Below are 16,428 nucleotides of genomic sequence, written 5' to 3' on the forward strand. Positions count from 1 at the left end.
TTAGTAGTTTCTGAGTTACAGACATATATTTAAGAAAAGATAAGTCCGAGTTAGTCATGGAAATAGAGTTAAGAAAAAGCACATTTTAAGAAAGGCATTTAGTCACTCAATTGATGACTTCTGCCTCAGAATGATAAGTTGTTTTATAATCTTATCTTTAAGAACTGAAGAAATTGAGTAAAATGAATGGAGGAAAAAAAGTCCAAACTGTCCCAATTTCATCCTCCAGTGTTTCAGAGAGATAAATGAGATCATGATAGAGTCAAATGTAAAGAAAGCCTGACACAGACATTATTTCTTAATTATATGGAGCATAAAAAAGTAGTGGTGCATGGTGACATTTCTTGGCAGCAAAGAAGAGGCAGTGGAAATCCAATGACTCACTTTTACTTTTAACTCTCTACTTAAAATTTCTAGTTCTAGATTTAAGCTCCAAGAGTACTGCTTACTATTGATAGCTACAAACTCACTTCCATTTATAAAAGCCTGGGCATAACTCTTGAAACATGATTTAATAATACATAAAAACTATTTCTAGATTTGAAGGGCCAACTATTTCCAAAACAAAACATCAGAATAAAGCAGTAAGCACAAACACAAAATTAACAGAACACAAGCAAATGGTTATAGTTCTGACCAATTTCTATAAGTACCTTGAAGAGAAAGAAGATCATACTACGGTTGCGACATAAATCAAGGTGTCATAAAATTAAGATGCAGCATCATTATGTTTTTAGACATGACAGCTTGATCATAATACCTACTACCTACCATTTTTAATGGCTGTGCAAAAGAAAGAAAGAAAGAAAAACCTAGCAGCATTCTTCCTTTTTATTTGGGAGAGAAATGGAAATTACAAAGGCAAGTAAGTAAGGACAAGACTTGGGATGATGTTAGTATAAATTCTTCAAAACTCATATGTGAACATGGTCCAGAGATCCCACTCCTGGGCATATATCTGGAGAAAACACCAATCTGAAAAGACATATGCACTCCATTTACATTTACACTGCAGCACTATTTACAATGGCCAGGACATGGTAACAACCTAAGTGCCCATGAACAGAAGAACGGATAAAGAAGATGTGGTATACACACACAATGGCATATTTCTTAGCTATAAAAAAGGAAGAAATAATGCCACTTGTAGCAATATAGGTGGGACCTAGAGATGAGCATACTAAGGGAAGGAAGTCTGATGAGAATGACAAATCTACTATATTGCTTATGTGTGGAATATTAAAAAAAAATGATACAAATGAACTTATTTACAAATCAGAAATAGACTCATAGATATAGAAAACATATGGTTACCAAAGGAGAAAGGGGAGGGGGAGGAATAAATTAGGAGTTTGGGATTAACATATGCACACTACTATATATAAAACAGATAACAAGGACCCTCTGTATATAGCACAAGAAACTATACTCACTCTCTTATAATAATAATGGAAAAGAATCTAAAAAAGAACGAATACACAAACATATATACTTATAAAACTGAATCACTTTGCAGTACACCTGAAACTAAGAAATACTATAAATCAACTAGATTTCAATAAAAATTTAAAAAATTCTTAGCTATATTCATAACAAAACTATATTTCTATTTAAGTGCATAGAGGTATGTATATATAGACAAAAAGGATTAATGTCCATTAAAACATTCACATTATTAGTGGAATTTTATCTTTCAACCTTATAAAGCAGCCTTTACTGCCCAAAATATGAAAGGTCATACAGGACTCGAGACAACTGTGTGGACTCAGGCCAAAGACAGAGTCAACTGGGCTCCTGTGGCGCAGATGCTATCAGTACTGGTCAGACACTCTGGGCATCCCCCAAAGGTGGCCTTCTTCAGACCCGTTTCCCAGCAACATGTCACACCCAACATGGTGATCTAACACTCTACTCTCACCTATGTGTCTGCCATCCAGACACAAGAGTACTCCTGGATTGAAACTGTGTTAAAGTACATATCAGGCTCAGAAAGGTCCACCTCTGAGCGCAGCCTCTTCCTGCTGGACCTCTGGAACTCTGTCATTGTTACTGAGATTTTTTTGACCTTGGTTAACTTTGTATGTAGTCTGTTGGCTTATTCTCTCTTTCCTCTGGGTTCAGCAGTGTTTCTCCACTTACTCAACAACTGGACCTGGGCTCTACTGTCCTCTACTGTCCTCCCCCCTCTACTCACATCCCTCTACTAGGGCTGTCCTTGCCAGGTGGCCACCGTCTGGCACCTTAGCTTCTGTGATACTGATAATGTTTGAGAGAGAGAAAAAAAAAACAAAAAAAACAGTGTATCTAGAATATTTATCTGCTTGACTACTTTGATAAGCTTTGTTAGAAAAAAAAAAATCTTTGTAAACATATGCTGATTATTAGGAAAGATTTGCAATTTTCAGGCAAGAGTACTGGAGTGGGGTGCCATTTTCTACTCCAGGGGATCTTCCCGACCCAGGGATGGAAGCTGCATATCCTGCATCTCCAGCACTGGCAGTCAGAATCTTTACAACTAGCACCTAGGAAGCCCCAAGTAATGACTACTATTAAATCAAGTCTCTGCTGCTGCTGCTAAGTCGCTTCAGTCGTGTCCGACTCTGTGCGACCCCATAGACGGCAGCCCACCAGGCTCCCCCGTCCCTGGGATTCTCAAGGCAAGAACACTGGAGTGGGTTGCCATTTCCTTCTCCAATGCATGAAAGTGAAAAGTGAAAGTGAAGTCGCTCAGTCGTGTCCGACTCTTCGCGACCCCATGGACTGCAGCCTACCAGGCTCCTCCATCCATGGGATTTTCCAGGCAAGAGTACTGGAGTGGGGTGTCATTGCCTTCTCCAAATCAAGTCTATATACCAACATAAAAGATCCTACAGTCTACTGAGCCTTCTTTTAAATATAATTATTCTTCTCTATATTACATATATAGATGATTTCAAATATTTTTCATATAAAATGTTTATTTTTTTTGAGTTACAACTGCTTTACAATGTTGTGCTAGTTTCTGTTGTACAACAAAGTGAGTCAGCCATATGTATACATATATCCCCTCCCTCTAGGAATTCCCTCCCACCACCCGCCACCCCGCCCTCCCCCATCCCACCCATCTAGTTCATCAAAGAGCAGAGAGATCCAAATTTAAACTACAATGAGGTATTGTAAACTCACACCAGTCAGAATGGCCATTATCAAAAAACCTCAAACAATAAATGTTGGGGAGGATGTGGAGATAAGGGATCCTCTTGCACTACTGGTAGGAATGTAAACTGATAAAGCCACTAAGGAGGTTCCTTATAAAACTAAAAACGGAGCTACCATATGACCCAGCAATCCCACTACTGAGCATATACCCTGAGAAAACCATGATTCAAAAAGACACATGTGCAGCCTCAATGTTCACTATAGCAGTATTTACAATAGCCAGGATTGTAACTGACATCACTGACAGATGAATGGATAAAGATGTGGTCCATAATGAAATGTTTAAATGAGTCATATATGTTCTTCAATGTAAATTATTTAAGATGTCTCCTCGGTGCTTCCAAATCAACGATCTATTTATCATCCTTTTTTCTTTTCCCTTTTCTAGATTTTGAGTATCTTTCCAAATACACATAATAATGTTATACATCCAAATACACAGAGTAATGTTATGCACAGTGTTCTTATCCTGTGTCCTTTGCCAACACCCTGTACTAGGGATGGATTTCAACTCAGCTCTTACATGTCACATTTCTATTAATACTCACCAGGGTCATGCTGACTTGTGTTAGATTGTTTTAAAGGTTCATATTTAACTCATGGTCAGATATAACTCTGTTTTTTTTTTTAGTTATTGTGCTAATAATTCTACATTTAAGTAATTTTCTTATCCACTTAAAAATGTGTTTTTCATTAAGAAGGGTGACTTAAAAAATCAATTCCTATTTTCTGTAATGCCAGCAGGCCTAATCCACTGTCTCTTAGAAACTTACTTGGTACAAACACACTCTCAAGTCTATAAATACTGCCATTGTACACACTGCTGATCCTTAGGACTCTGCTGTAGCAGTCTTTTCTAGCTAATATGAAAGAATCAATCATTATAGTTTAATAGGGACACAAGTTTGATATTCAATCCACTAACAGCATATTCTAGAACATAGCTCTCAAATCTTTGTATGAAATTTTTATCAGAAGTGGAATTAGAAAAGACTCGATAAAGTCTGAATGGTTATATGTATTGCTCCTTTGTAAGACCTATTAGATCATGAAAGAAAGAAAAACAATAACCCTTATGTTTTCAACTTATCTCATATTACTGTAGTTAGAGGAATATATAATAAATAAATTCTGGGCACCCATGTAATTTAATATTTTAAAAAATTTTGACTGATGGCAATTGGGATTTATGGGGCTTCCCAGGTGGTTCAGTGGTAAAGAATCCACCTGCCAGGCAGGAGATGTGGGTTGGATGCTTGGGTTGGGAAGACTGCCCCGAAGGAAATGGCAAACCCATTCTAGTCTTTTTGCCTGGGAAATCTTATGGACAGAGGAGCCTGGTGGGCTCAAAGAACTGGACACAACTTAGTAATTAAACCACCACCAACTGAAGTTTATAAAACATCCACAGACCTAGAAGAAGCTAAAGTGGAAAAAAAAGTGAGCAAACAAGCAAAGTTTTAAAAGTGTGACACTTGCAACTCTGTCTGGTATGAGCTGTTGGCATAAACGAACAGCCAAGAAGAGATTCAAGAATACACCTGACATGCTGACTGCAGAGCCTAGCAGGAGGAAAAAAGGAGTTCTGTGCTTGGTTGGTGATGTCTTGTCAACAGTTAAGTAACTGAAAACAGGAGACAGAAGCAAAAAGAGAAAGGCAAGAGTAGATAGTAGCAGCTGGGAGCCGCAAAAACTCAGTTGGCAAAAGCAGATGCTGACGGTGGAAAACACACCTAGAAACAAAGAAACAAGAGCAGAAACAACCCCATCATGCCAGGGGGGAGACAGGAGTAAAGTCACATTCTTGCTTTTTAAAAGTCCAAATGAGAAATAAAGTAGTTCAAACAAAGAAATGCTAACTATCTCTAAGAAGATTGGAGCAGGCAAGCAAGTGGCAAAAATGGGGTAAAAACAATTGTCCAGTTGCCTCTAAGATAGCTCTGCCATAAAAGCTAAAACAATTTTTACACTCCTGAGTAAACATTACATCATTACCTTCGCTTATTATTTTAATACAATAATAGAATGCAGAGAAAATTTATACAGACACTTACTTATATGGTTTCTGTGGCAAGATACTGATCCGAGTCTTGTCGAGTATCTTTTTGAGCTTGTTCCTTCCCCCAACAGTGTTGGCTTTGCTTTTCTTATTTACTTTTTCAAGTCCTATCACTTGCTCTACATCTACTGCGAGATCTGGAATGGAGTAGCGACTGGCCTTTTTGATGTCTCCAATTTTAGGGAGGTGAGGGGCACCATTTCTCTTCTCTTCTGATAATCTTGTTAGAAGTTCTTTAAATACTAAAGAGGAAACAGACACCAAAAAACATCCATTACTGGAAATCTGAATAATTCAAAGACAACTGTAGAACTTGGAAATAGATACTAAGTATAGATTGCCATGATCAAAACTGTAATCCTGTAGAAAAACACTCCTACAAGGAATGAATGACACCAAGAATCTGTTTTGTATGTTTTCTGCCATGTCTACTCAGAATAAGTTACAGGTATTTATTGACAGATTTTTATTCTTTACAATAAAATATTTATCAATAAAAATATCAATAAAATTAAATGTTATGGTCCTCAAGTAAGTAGGCTTTTATTTAAATCTAATTATATGCTTATATAATTAATTCTGTATCTATGCATTTTACTATAAATTTTCAATTCTTATGATGCTTGAATTATAAGCAATGACTTTTCATGATTAAGACATAAATGTTTAAATAAAAGACCAAAAGGAGAAAAATGAGACTATGCAAAAAATGCAAAATACTTACCAAATAAATTGGTTTTCACAGTGATAGATAAATGTGTGTTATTTCTAAGAATTTCCATGGCTTTTGATAGCTGAATATTTTCAAAGTTTTGACCATTTACTTCTAGTATCTAAAAATGAAGTTATAAAATTAATTTCAGTTTCCCAATTGACTGAAGGAAAAGAAGACACCAGTGTTCACCATTACGTTTGCAACTAGAAATGCCATACCTGATCCCCTCGTTTCAAGCCCGCTTCTGTTGCTTTGCTAGCTGAATCTACACTGTCAACAAAGATTCCAAATCCTTTCTCTGAGCCTCCAAGTAAGATAAAAGGCAAAGGAGCTTCTCGGGCTGGTTTCGTTAGCGTCATCAGTCTTCTTTTTGCTTTAGCTGCACATGCAATATTTAACAGCCTTAGATGTCCACCCATTTTCTACAAGAGTTCAAAAAGAGTGGTTTCAAGGATGGGCTGAATAAAATGAACTGAAAGCTGTGATTAAAAACAAAATCACAAATATTACCTCTCTTTCCAGATTATTTTCAAATTCTTCTAGAAATCGAGTCATTGCAGGATCTCCTTCAAAGTCATTGAAGTGATTATTCACCCACAATAATACTACCCGCGTAACCTGAAAAATCAATTAATTTTTAATAGGTTTTCTTCTTTCTAGTGCTAAAGATTTGTGGTTAAGGTCATTGCAAAAAAAGATATCCAACAAACAATTTACCTAACAACAATGAACATGAAAAACAATAACAAAACCTTTAGATTTTATTGATGAGGATACCTTTCTGAAAATATATATTAATACTTTAAATTTGGACTTTATATTGAAGGATGGTAATTAATATATATCTGGCTTACTCTCAAAATATATTTGAAACAGGTCACAACAAAAACTAAAGGGAAAAAAAGAATCAAAATAAATTAATACACAAGAAGACAGAAACTTTAATATCTACAATTCTGCACAAAAAGTGAGTTGCCTTTCCTTACTCTGCTCACATGTTTTCACTGAGCCCTACACCTTTATACATCACAATACACACACTCAGCTATGGAATATTTGCTTTATACCAGCAAGAACTATGCAACCTTCATTAGACTATAAGTTCCATGAAGACAACCTTATCTGTTATGTTCTAAGGGCATCCTTAATATTTATAACAACACCTGGCTCAGAGTAAACTCTCAATAAAATTTTACCAAATGAAAGGAGTATAACTGCAACTTTAAATTAAAAAGCACTTGTTTTACTTTATGTGAGTTTAACTTTCTCAATCTTGAATAATAAGATCAAAGAAATTTTCCGTAGCATTGTTTTCAAGCATTAACTAACCTCTTAAAGCAGGAAAATGCAATATGTTATTCTAGCAGGAAAGAAACAGATGTGACAGTATGCATTTAATCTTTAAACTACAGTTAAAATACTGTTTACAGTTAAATACAGTGGGACAAAGTATAGTATATAATCTGAGAAAACACTCAGGAGTCAAGTTGATATTTATATTAATTTTTTGTCATTTATTATCACTATTGACCATTTTTCAAGTTGAAGAAACCAAGATTATTGTCTCTCCTGAACCTATATCCTTAATACCTGACCTTTTCATAAAATTAAAATTTTGTAGCTGAGACGCCACCTTAAACGTCTACTAGCCGTATTCCAGGTTAGAAAAACGAGATTTGTAAATCATGAATTGAATACTCCAACTACCGCCACCAATACCTTTAAGATTCAGTAAGAGATTGCTGTGAGTCAGACAGTACCAAGTTATTCATCTTCACAACAACCCCAAAATGACATAGATTACTATTTTACAAATAAAGAGATGAGTGACAGGAGAAAAATGGCAGAGGAAATACTCAAAGCAAGTTTTACAGCAGAGGACCTTAGCTGAGGTCTTCTACGCCTGTGACTCTCAGATGATGATATGAAGAGCATCACTGTCCAATGACTGCTCTCAGGCCAAGGGATAGTCAGCAGCAGGGCCAGCACTGGAGCTGGAAGCCTTTTGCTGTTTGTCCCCAGTTCTGGGTTTCCCACCCTGCCTGTCCCATGTTGGGCCTCATAGAAACAAGGCCATCATATGGAAGGAGAAATGAGTACAGGCTAGTTAATTCTCAAACCTCACAAGACTAGGAACTTCATCACCCTCTCTGGCCTTGAAAAAGAGCCTGATTCAAGAGCTGGTGAAGAGGATCAGTTCAGAATTATAAGACAGGGCCCTACCCACCCACACTGGTTGAGAGGAGATGCTGTTTTGGGGCAACTGAAAACCGATAACTTCTATGTGGTGTACACTGGCCAGCTACTGAACCAGAGGATGCACATTCCCAAGGAACCCAGGTGTTTGGGGGTTGTGTTTTAATAGAATTTTCAACAGAACTAGAGTCTAAACATTTGTTGAGGGGAAAGGAGATAGCAGAGGAGGATATGAAGCTCACTTCCTCCCAAAAATACATCAACATATGGAATGATTCTCACGGAAAATCTACTGAAACATTTGTTGTCCAATGTATTGGCTTTTGTGTTAAAGGAGAAAATTCTAGGGCTGAACTTAGAATCTATAACAAGAATTAGTATTTGTAGCATCCCTTTTCTTTTGCTTAAAAAGTACATTCTCTTAACCCACCAACATAATTTGAACATAACTGGTATAACAACTATATATATTAAAGTTCTTTAACTTTATATCTGAATGTTTCACATTTGAAAGGAAACTAGAACGTATCTTCCAACCTTATCCCTGAGGCTCGGGTCATTAAACCACTCCAACAACTTTTTGCCCACTTCCATCGGGCTACAGAGAAAAGTCCTATAGGTCAACAGGAAGTCTTCTATGAAAGTTGGATCCACCACTGAATGTTCTTCCACCAAATGCATCGTTAACCTTTCTGAGGTGCCCTGTAACAAATCAAACGTGTCATAAGCATCCTGCATGCGTGGCATCTACATGTACCTTGATTTCAAATCTTCAGCGTAAGATGAACTGGGTAGGAAGATATACAATAATGAATAAGACTCCTATTCATCACAGAAATTCAAAGATTCTTTACAACTGATACATTTAAGAGAAGTTACACTGAAAAATGAGGAGGGGGCATCCTAAATCATCACAAGCGATACTACCAAAACCCTCCTCCCTCGGGATGTGGCATGTTTGTCTCACCTTGATGACAATGTGCCCCTTTCTTGTTCCAGTCCGATCAAGCTCTCGGTGTTCCTTCACCATAACGATCTCTCCTTCCTCTTCAACTTTTTGCATGTTCTTTTCTACTTGGTTGAGGATACGGCAGTAATCTTGCTGGGCTATGCAGACAAACTAGAATAAAATGTAAGTCACATGTTAATGATAAAGTGCTTGCAAGAGACCTAGCTGCGCTAATGATTCAGTGTTTTAAATATTTAAGACTGACATTTTTCCATGTCTTTCCCATACTTTCTAAATGAGCTCGGTAATGAACCTTCATCAGACTTCTCTGCTTTTTAATGTATTTCTTCCTTGGTCAAGAAAAGTTTCATTTTTAGAATAATTATATGTAATTTATATTAAAAATCCTAACAATTAAAAATAATCAGAAGGTAAAATTAGAATATTCCTTCCTCATGTCCCTTTTGTGATGATTAGAAAACACTGGGGGAGTAGAGTGGACTCTTAGGATAGATACCTAAAAAAAAAAAAGATAGGATATATGCATGTGTATATATACATATATATATCTAGATATATGATTTACTTTGCTGTGCACCTGAAACTAACACAGCATTGTAAATTAACTATACACCAATAAAAATTAGAAAAAAAAGTGCATATCCTTACAACTGTGGTCAGTCAGTCAGTTCAGTCGCTCAGTCATGTCTGACTCTTTGCAACCCCATGGACTACAGCATGCCCGGCCTCCCTGTCCATCACCAACTCCTGGAGTTTACTCAAACTCATGTTCGTTGAGTCAGTGATGCCATCCAATCATCTCATCCTCTGTTATCCCCTTCTCCTCCTGCCCTCAATCTTTCCCAGAATCAGGGTCTTTTCAAATGAGTCAGCTCTGCGCATCAGGTGGCCAAAGTATTAGAGTTTCAGCTTCAGCATCAGTCCTTCCAATGAATATTCAAGATTGATTTCCTTTAGGATGGAATGGTTGGATCTCCTTGCTGTCCAAGGGACTCTCAAGAGTCTTCTCCAACACCATAGTTCAAAAGCATCAATTCTTCGGCACTCAGCTTTCTTTATAGTTCAACTCTCACACCCATACATGACTACTGGAAAACCCATAGCCTTGACTAGACGGACCTTTGTTGGCAAAGTAATGTCTCTGCTTTTTAATATGCTATCTAGGTTGGTGGGCAGAGCAGCAAAAAACCTTTGGAGAGAGTCTATAGGTGGTTGTTTAATTATCTGTTAGGCTCATGGTCCTAACAGAACAGAAGAATATGGAAAGAATTCAGAATAGAAGGATGCAATAATGGATTTTAATCAGTCCATCAGGACAGCTGCTGGGCACTGTTTCTGGTTTAAGAATTGTAATGTGCCACCTGAATCCAGGGGACTAAGCTAAGGAGCCACCACTTTTTTTAGGCTGTGACTTTTTGTTTTACTATCAGTGGGCAGGTAAAAAACTGGGACTCTCTGGTGCTTAAGAAATCCTAGCCTGCTAATCAAATCATCACAGAATTGCTTTTAAGAAGAAATTCTCTTAACTGCCCCCATCCTTCCTCACTGCGGCTTCTAGGGCCAGGTTAACTGATTCAGACATGAGCTTTACTACCTCTCACTGTGGAATCCTGAGAAAAGAACCTGTGGGTCTTATTTTGCATCTGAAAAGGGGAAATAATCCTAATAGCACCAGCCTCAAAGGGTTGTTGTGGAGGTTTAATGAAATAATCCAGGTGAAGCTCCTCCACTGTGCTAGATACATAATATATGCTTGATAAATTTTATTATGTAAAAATGATGTAAAAACATAATTATCACTTAGTGGGTTTTAAGAATTTGAAAAGATTTTGAGAGCAACAATTTTTTAAAAGATAATTTTAATAAATGATATCGAAATTCAAAGATATCCATGCAGTAGATATTATAAATGTGTGATTATATTATGAAAGAAATCAGCTTAGAAAGGCTGTTCAAAAAGATCCACAAAGGAAGCCACGTACTTTTTAAGCTCAAATCATTATTTCTCATAACTGATATTAAGGTTAATCCTTGCTCTTAAAGAAGTTAACAAAAATGTGCACATCAAACAATTACTCCTCCATGACCTCAAAGATAAAAAAATTCAGGACTCAGGGCAATCCATTTAATTATATTTCTTAGTAGTTTTAAAGAAAGTGAAGAATGAATTCAAGAAATCACTTATTACACAAAGTAACCAGAAGCCAGTGAGGAGGTAAGAATAGATTTTTAACTTAAAATTTTTGTCTTCTCTGAATTTTGAATAATTTATTCTTATTTTAGAAATCATTTTTAGGGTAGGTCAAATATACTTCAATAAAATATACATATTTAAAATTGCAAAAAAATCATTTAGGAATGAAGGAAGAATGAACATTTCTTTTCTCCTTTAATGTGAAAGATTAAAAGAGAGGGAATGGCTAAATTATAGCACATGGCAGATAAAAGATGCTGCTGATGCTGCTAAGTCGCTTCAGTTGTGTCCGACTCTGTGCGACCCCATAGACGGCAGCCCACCAGGCTCCCCTGTCCCTGGGATTCTCCAGGCAAGAACACTGGAGTGGGTTGCCATTTCCTTCTTCAATGCATCAAAGTGAAAGTGAAGTCGCTCTGTCATGTCCGACTCCATATTCTTGACGTTACATCGTTTTTTAAAAAATTTTAAACCAAATATTCTAAGAATGATTTTAATAGTGATGATGACATCATTATTATTACATTGTGGCTGCCTGACAGGAACTTTCTCACTTTATCCTCCCAACCTCCCATGGCATTCATGGGATGCCATGAAGGTGCTATTATCCCCACTGCACAGATGAAGAGACAGCCGTACCAACGTCATGCTAGTCTCCCAATGTCTCATAAGCATGTGCTCGCTAATTTAATATTATATACATGCATATAAAAATTGTGGAATATAACAAAATCAATTATTACTTTTTAAGAATTATTTATTTTTAAATAAAAAACGATGAATATTTTTAATGATAAAGGGTACCAATCACAAAGGAGAATGATTATTATTTCTGAGCAATGCAAATAACAAGCAATTTTCATTGTTTAACATACTTTTCTATATTTTACATACTTTCTGCATAATCAACAAAGCTTTTTTACAGAAGTAGCAGCAGCAGTTCACATGGAAGAAATAGCATACTACAACATTGCTTCTTCCACTGAGTTGGTTGATATAAAAAACTAATTTTTTTATTTGTTTAGATCAAAAAGTTAAAATTCAAAAAGCATAGGCTTTTGTTGTAAGCAATTATGGATAGCTAAGTAAAATTTTTTTAATGCCAAAAACTACCTCCAAACTCATATCTTTAACACTGACCACAGGTTTGCGTATATTTGAAACATGTGGTTCTTGCCTGAAAAATATTTTTAATTTTTTTTCTTTTTACAGGACAGCAAGTTGTTCTCAGTCTCCAAATAATTTTAGGTGTTCTTTCTTATACTCATTTTTAGAGAACATAATTATATTGTTTATCTCCTAAAAAAGAAATATATCCTTGAGTTAAAACAAGTAGAGAGATAAAAAGAAAATGAATTTTGAAATGTACTATAATTAATCCTGTTGACTAAGGACTTAAAGAAATTAGAATAAATTTGATTTGAAATTCTTAGTGTCTAGACAGACATTTTTGGCATTTCTTCTGCAGCAAACTGAAATACCATCCAAAAATGAAAAAAAAAAAAAAAAAAGGAATCCCAAATTGAATTTCCAATATGGCCACACAGCACTGACATCGCAAAAGAAATACACTTTAGATGAAAACATTAATTATTTAATTAGCAAATTTATTTTTGCTTTAAGAAATTTTTAGATATAACATTAAATTCAAAGAAAAAATAGGTATGATAAAGCCAGTTGAAAATTTGTGAGTTGCCAACAAAGATCACCGACTCAACGGACGTGAGTTTGAGTAAACTCCAGGAGTTGGTGATGGACAGGGAGGCCTGGAGTGCTATAGTCCATGGGGTCACAAAGAGTTGGACAAGACTGAGCGACTGAACTGAACCAAGGTGTGTCTAGTCAAAGCTATGGTTTTCCCAGTTGTCATGTACGGATGTGAGAGTTGGACTATAAAGAAAGCTGAATGCCAAAAAATTGATGCTTTTGAACTGTGGTGTTGGAGAAGACTCTTGAGAGTCCCTTGGACTGCAAGGAGATCCAACCATTTCTTCCTAAAGTGAATCAGTCCTGAATATTCATTGGAAGGACTGATGCTGAAGCTGAAAATCCAGTATTTTGGCCACCTGATGCGAAGAACTGACTCATTGGAAAAGACCCCGATGCTGGGAAAGACTGAAGGCAAGAGGAGAAGGGGACAACAGAGGATGAGATGGTTGGATGGTATCACCAACTCAATGGTCATGAGTTTGAGTAAACTCTGGTAGTTGGTGAAGGACAGGGAGGCCTGGCGTGCTGCAGTCCATGGGGTTGCAAAGAGTCAGACATGACTGAGCGACTGAACTGAAATGAACACAATTGTTTTAGAGAGGTTTTATACTTTAAGACGGCTATTCACCCTGTATGATCTTGCCACTCTGATATGAAATAAAAACTCAACTAAGCTTTCTCTTATAAAAGGGCAAAAACAATTTATGTCACAGGATAAGTTTCTTTTGGGCATATGACCTCACAGCTTTTATTTAGTAAACATATTGAAAATGACAAAATGAAGTAAAGTTAACAGCTCTCACAGTCTCAGGAAAAGCTGAATCTCACAGATTTACCTTAAGAGGTGAGCTCTATTTAAACTGGTACTCTGTGCTTGCAAGGGAGCTATACCTAACTGTTCACATAGGCATTCAAGTGTTCCCTATCTGCTGAAGGGTACAGTGCAGGGTTAAGCCATGCCTGGGTGTTTCTGGCAGGCCCAAGACTTAGGTGGGGAAGAGGGGACGAGGAGACAGAAAGTGGAAGAGCAGGAAAGGAAAAGAGAGACAGGCAGAGGGTGAAAAAAACAAACACATGGATGGGGAACAGAAAACCGGAGCCATCATCTGGTACCAAAAGACGTCTGCCTGGTTCTGCCTTTGTCCTACAAATCCAACAGGGGACAAGACTGGGAAAAGAAGCACACAGAAGGGAGCAGGATAGAGCACGGTGTTGGGGGTATCACAGGACCTAAACAGGCAGAGATAAACATCATTTGAAGTATGGTTTTAGTGCTCTATGATGACCTAGGGGTTGGATTGGGGTACAGGGAGCCTCAAGAGAGAGGGGATATATGTGTTGTAGCTGATTCATGCTGTTAAACAGCAGAAACAACCCTGTAAAGCAATTACTCTCCAATAATAATAATAGAAAGAAGTGTCCAGTTGAATCCACTCACACTGTGTCTTCAAGATTGATCATGGGTTCCATTTTAACCACACTACCCAAGATGTATTTTTGGAACCCACTGAGAGGCCAGCAAATGAGGGTCAACCTGCTAAGGTTGCTTCCTCTCAGAATGGACACCACCTTTGTTCATTTCATTCAATCAATACTGATTATCTACAGTGTGCTCAGTGAAATGACACTCTTGTGGAGGTCATTTTATGGATAAAAAATGTGATTCTCACTGTTGACTTTCCCCAACAAGAGGAGGATGAGATATGTGCACTTTCTGACAAATAACATGACATTTTAACAGAAATACAGTAAAAATGCTATCTCAGATAAGCATTAAAATATCTAATTTTTTTCTCCAAGCCTATTCTAATAAGGAAGGAGGGAACTTAGGGTCTGAGAGGGATGTGAAAGCACAAGGATGACTCTTGAACCTCATTTATTTCATGTTCCTTTTACAGTATGCAGAGTGGCCTACAGAGTAAGAAAAGACTTTCTCTAGCAGACACTGCACCCATGACCCTCTCTGTACATCCGGAGTCTCATATCAGGAGCTACAGGAGCCTAATATTACCTTCATCAGAGTTTTCATTCTCATTCAGAGTTTTCTCCTGGTGTCTACTTTATGGACCATCACTCTGGGTTTCCTGCTGATTCCTTATCCAGCAAATACATGAACTCTCCTCCTAATATCCACCTCCTCTTTTCTTTTCCACACACTCCCAGATAAATATTCAATGTTACCTAGTACGTCTGACATTAGTTAAATACTCTGTAATATTAACTCATATAGTATCTTTATCAATTACTCTGAAACATTTCTAAGCCTCCTGTATCATTTCAGTTCCATGATTACAAAATTTCTAATAAAAGGGGTTGGCCAATTACAAGGTGATAGCATAGTAGCTGAATTCTCAGAAATAACTTTCACTCACACTTTAAGGACAGAGACAGACTCAGGCGCTGTAGTGACTTGTAGAAGGGCTCGGGTTGGGTGTCGGGGGCAAGACTGAGAAGGACAGAGAAATCCTTAACAACTTTTCTGTTTATTTTGACTCACAGTTTGGCTTTGTTTTTTTGGTGGGGGGAATATAATTCTAAAGCTGAAATGTCATATATGACCCTCTTAAAAGAAATAATTTGAGATTTTGAGGCCAAATACTTTGAGATTTATTTAGCATTTTGTTTGCCTCTAATATGCCAAATAATTGAGAGCTGGCTATATTTAGAATGCTCCTCTGGCATTACATATTCAACACACTGAATTCATAGCCATTTTTTTTGTTCCCTATAGTGCTCACTGGAGGAATTATTTAGCAAAATTATTCTCTAGGTAAGACAATTTTATTTATAGCCATGGTCATTTTTCTTTTTAGTAAGTAAACCACTTAAAATTGAAAATTTAAATGAACACTACATTTATCAGACACTATAAAAATTCAACGATGTTCTTTTAGTATAAACTATTTTCAGATGTATTTCAGGCTGTAGACTAATAAATACAGTGAATATATAACATTAATTAAGTCAACTTTTTTGGTTTACTATATTAAATATTTTACCTTTCAAGGTCAGGTTTTAAGACATGGAATTATAAATATGCAATAATAATAAAAGCATCTTAAATTTGTTTTGCACTAATATAGAGGTTACCTGTTAAATTGATCAAATTATATTTCACATTTGGTCTCAATATACTCTCTAGTCTTTTATTAAATGCTTTTAAATAATGAATATTAACATAATATCAATACTGACATTGTATTTTTCATTGGCAGTCATTTCTTAACTAGCAAATATTTTAACTGATTCAATTATGATTAATTTTCATGACTTCTAAAATCAATTCCTTATCTTGCATGTATTTAAATAAAAACACCGTGTAACTGTATCACAGCAACTTTACTATAATCTCTATATAATTTCTGTTCATGATGGGCATTTCACTT

The 16,428-nt window shown here is 36.5% G+C and overlaps 1 protein-coding gene across 28 annotated transcripts in view; it reads right to left on the reverse strand.

Moving 5' to 3' along the window:
- The window catches only part of RAPGEF2 (Rap guanine nucleotide exchange factor 2), a 272,594-nt gene that overhangs the window by 22,738 nt on the left and 233,428 nt on the right, over positions 1 to 16,428 (reverse strand). For all 28 annotated transcript variants that reach the window (XM_061384286.1, XM_061384291.1, XM_061384281.1 and 25 more), the window contains 6 exons: positions 9,136 to 9,288; positions 8,706 to 8,870; positions 6,483 to 6,590; positions 6,191 to 6,394; positions 5,982 to 6,090; positions 5,253 to 5,499 (listed from right to left, as the gene is read on the reverse strand). In XM_061384286.1, coding sequence (XP_061240270.1) covers positions 5,253 to 5,499; positions 5,982 to 6,090; positions 6,191 to 6,394; positions 6,483 to 6,590; positions 8,706 to 8,870; positions 9,136 to 9,288 — 986 coding nt within the window. The remainder of the gene's footprint in view (positions 1 to 5,252; positions 5,500 to 5,981; positions 6,091 to 6,190; positions 6,395 to 6,482; positions 6,591 to 8,705; positions 8,871 to 9,135; positions 9,289 to 16,428) is intronic.

The sequence above is a fragment of the Bos javanicus genome, chromosome 17 (genome assembly GCF_032452875.1).
Source record: "Bos javanicus breed banteng chromosome 17, ARS-OSU_banteng_1.0, whole genome shotgun sequence".
In the NCBI taxonomy this organism is placed as follows: domain Eukaryota; kingdom Metazoa; phylum Chordata; class Mammalia; order Artiodactyla; family Bovidae; genus Bos; species Bos javanicus.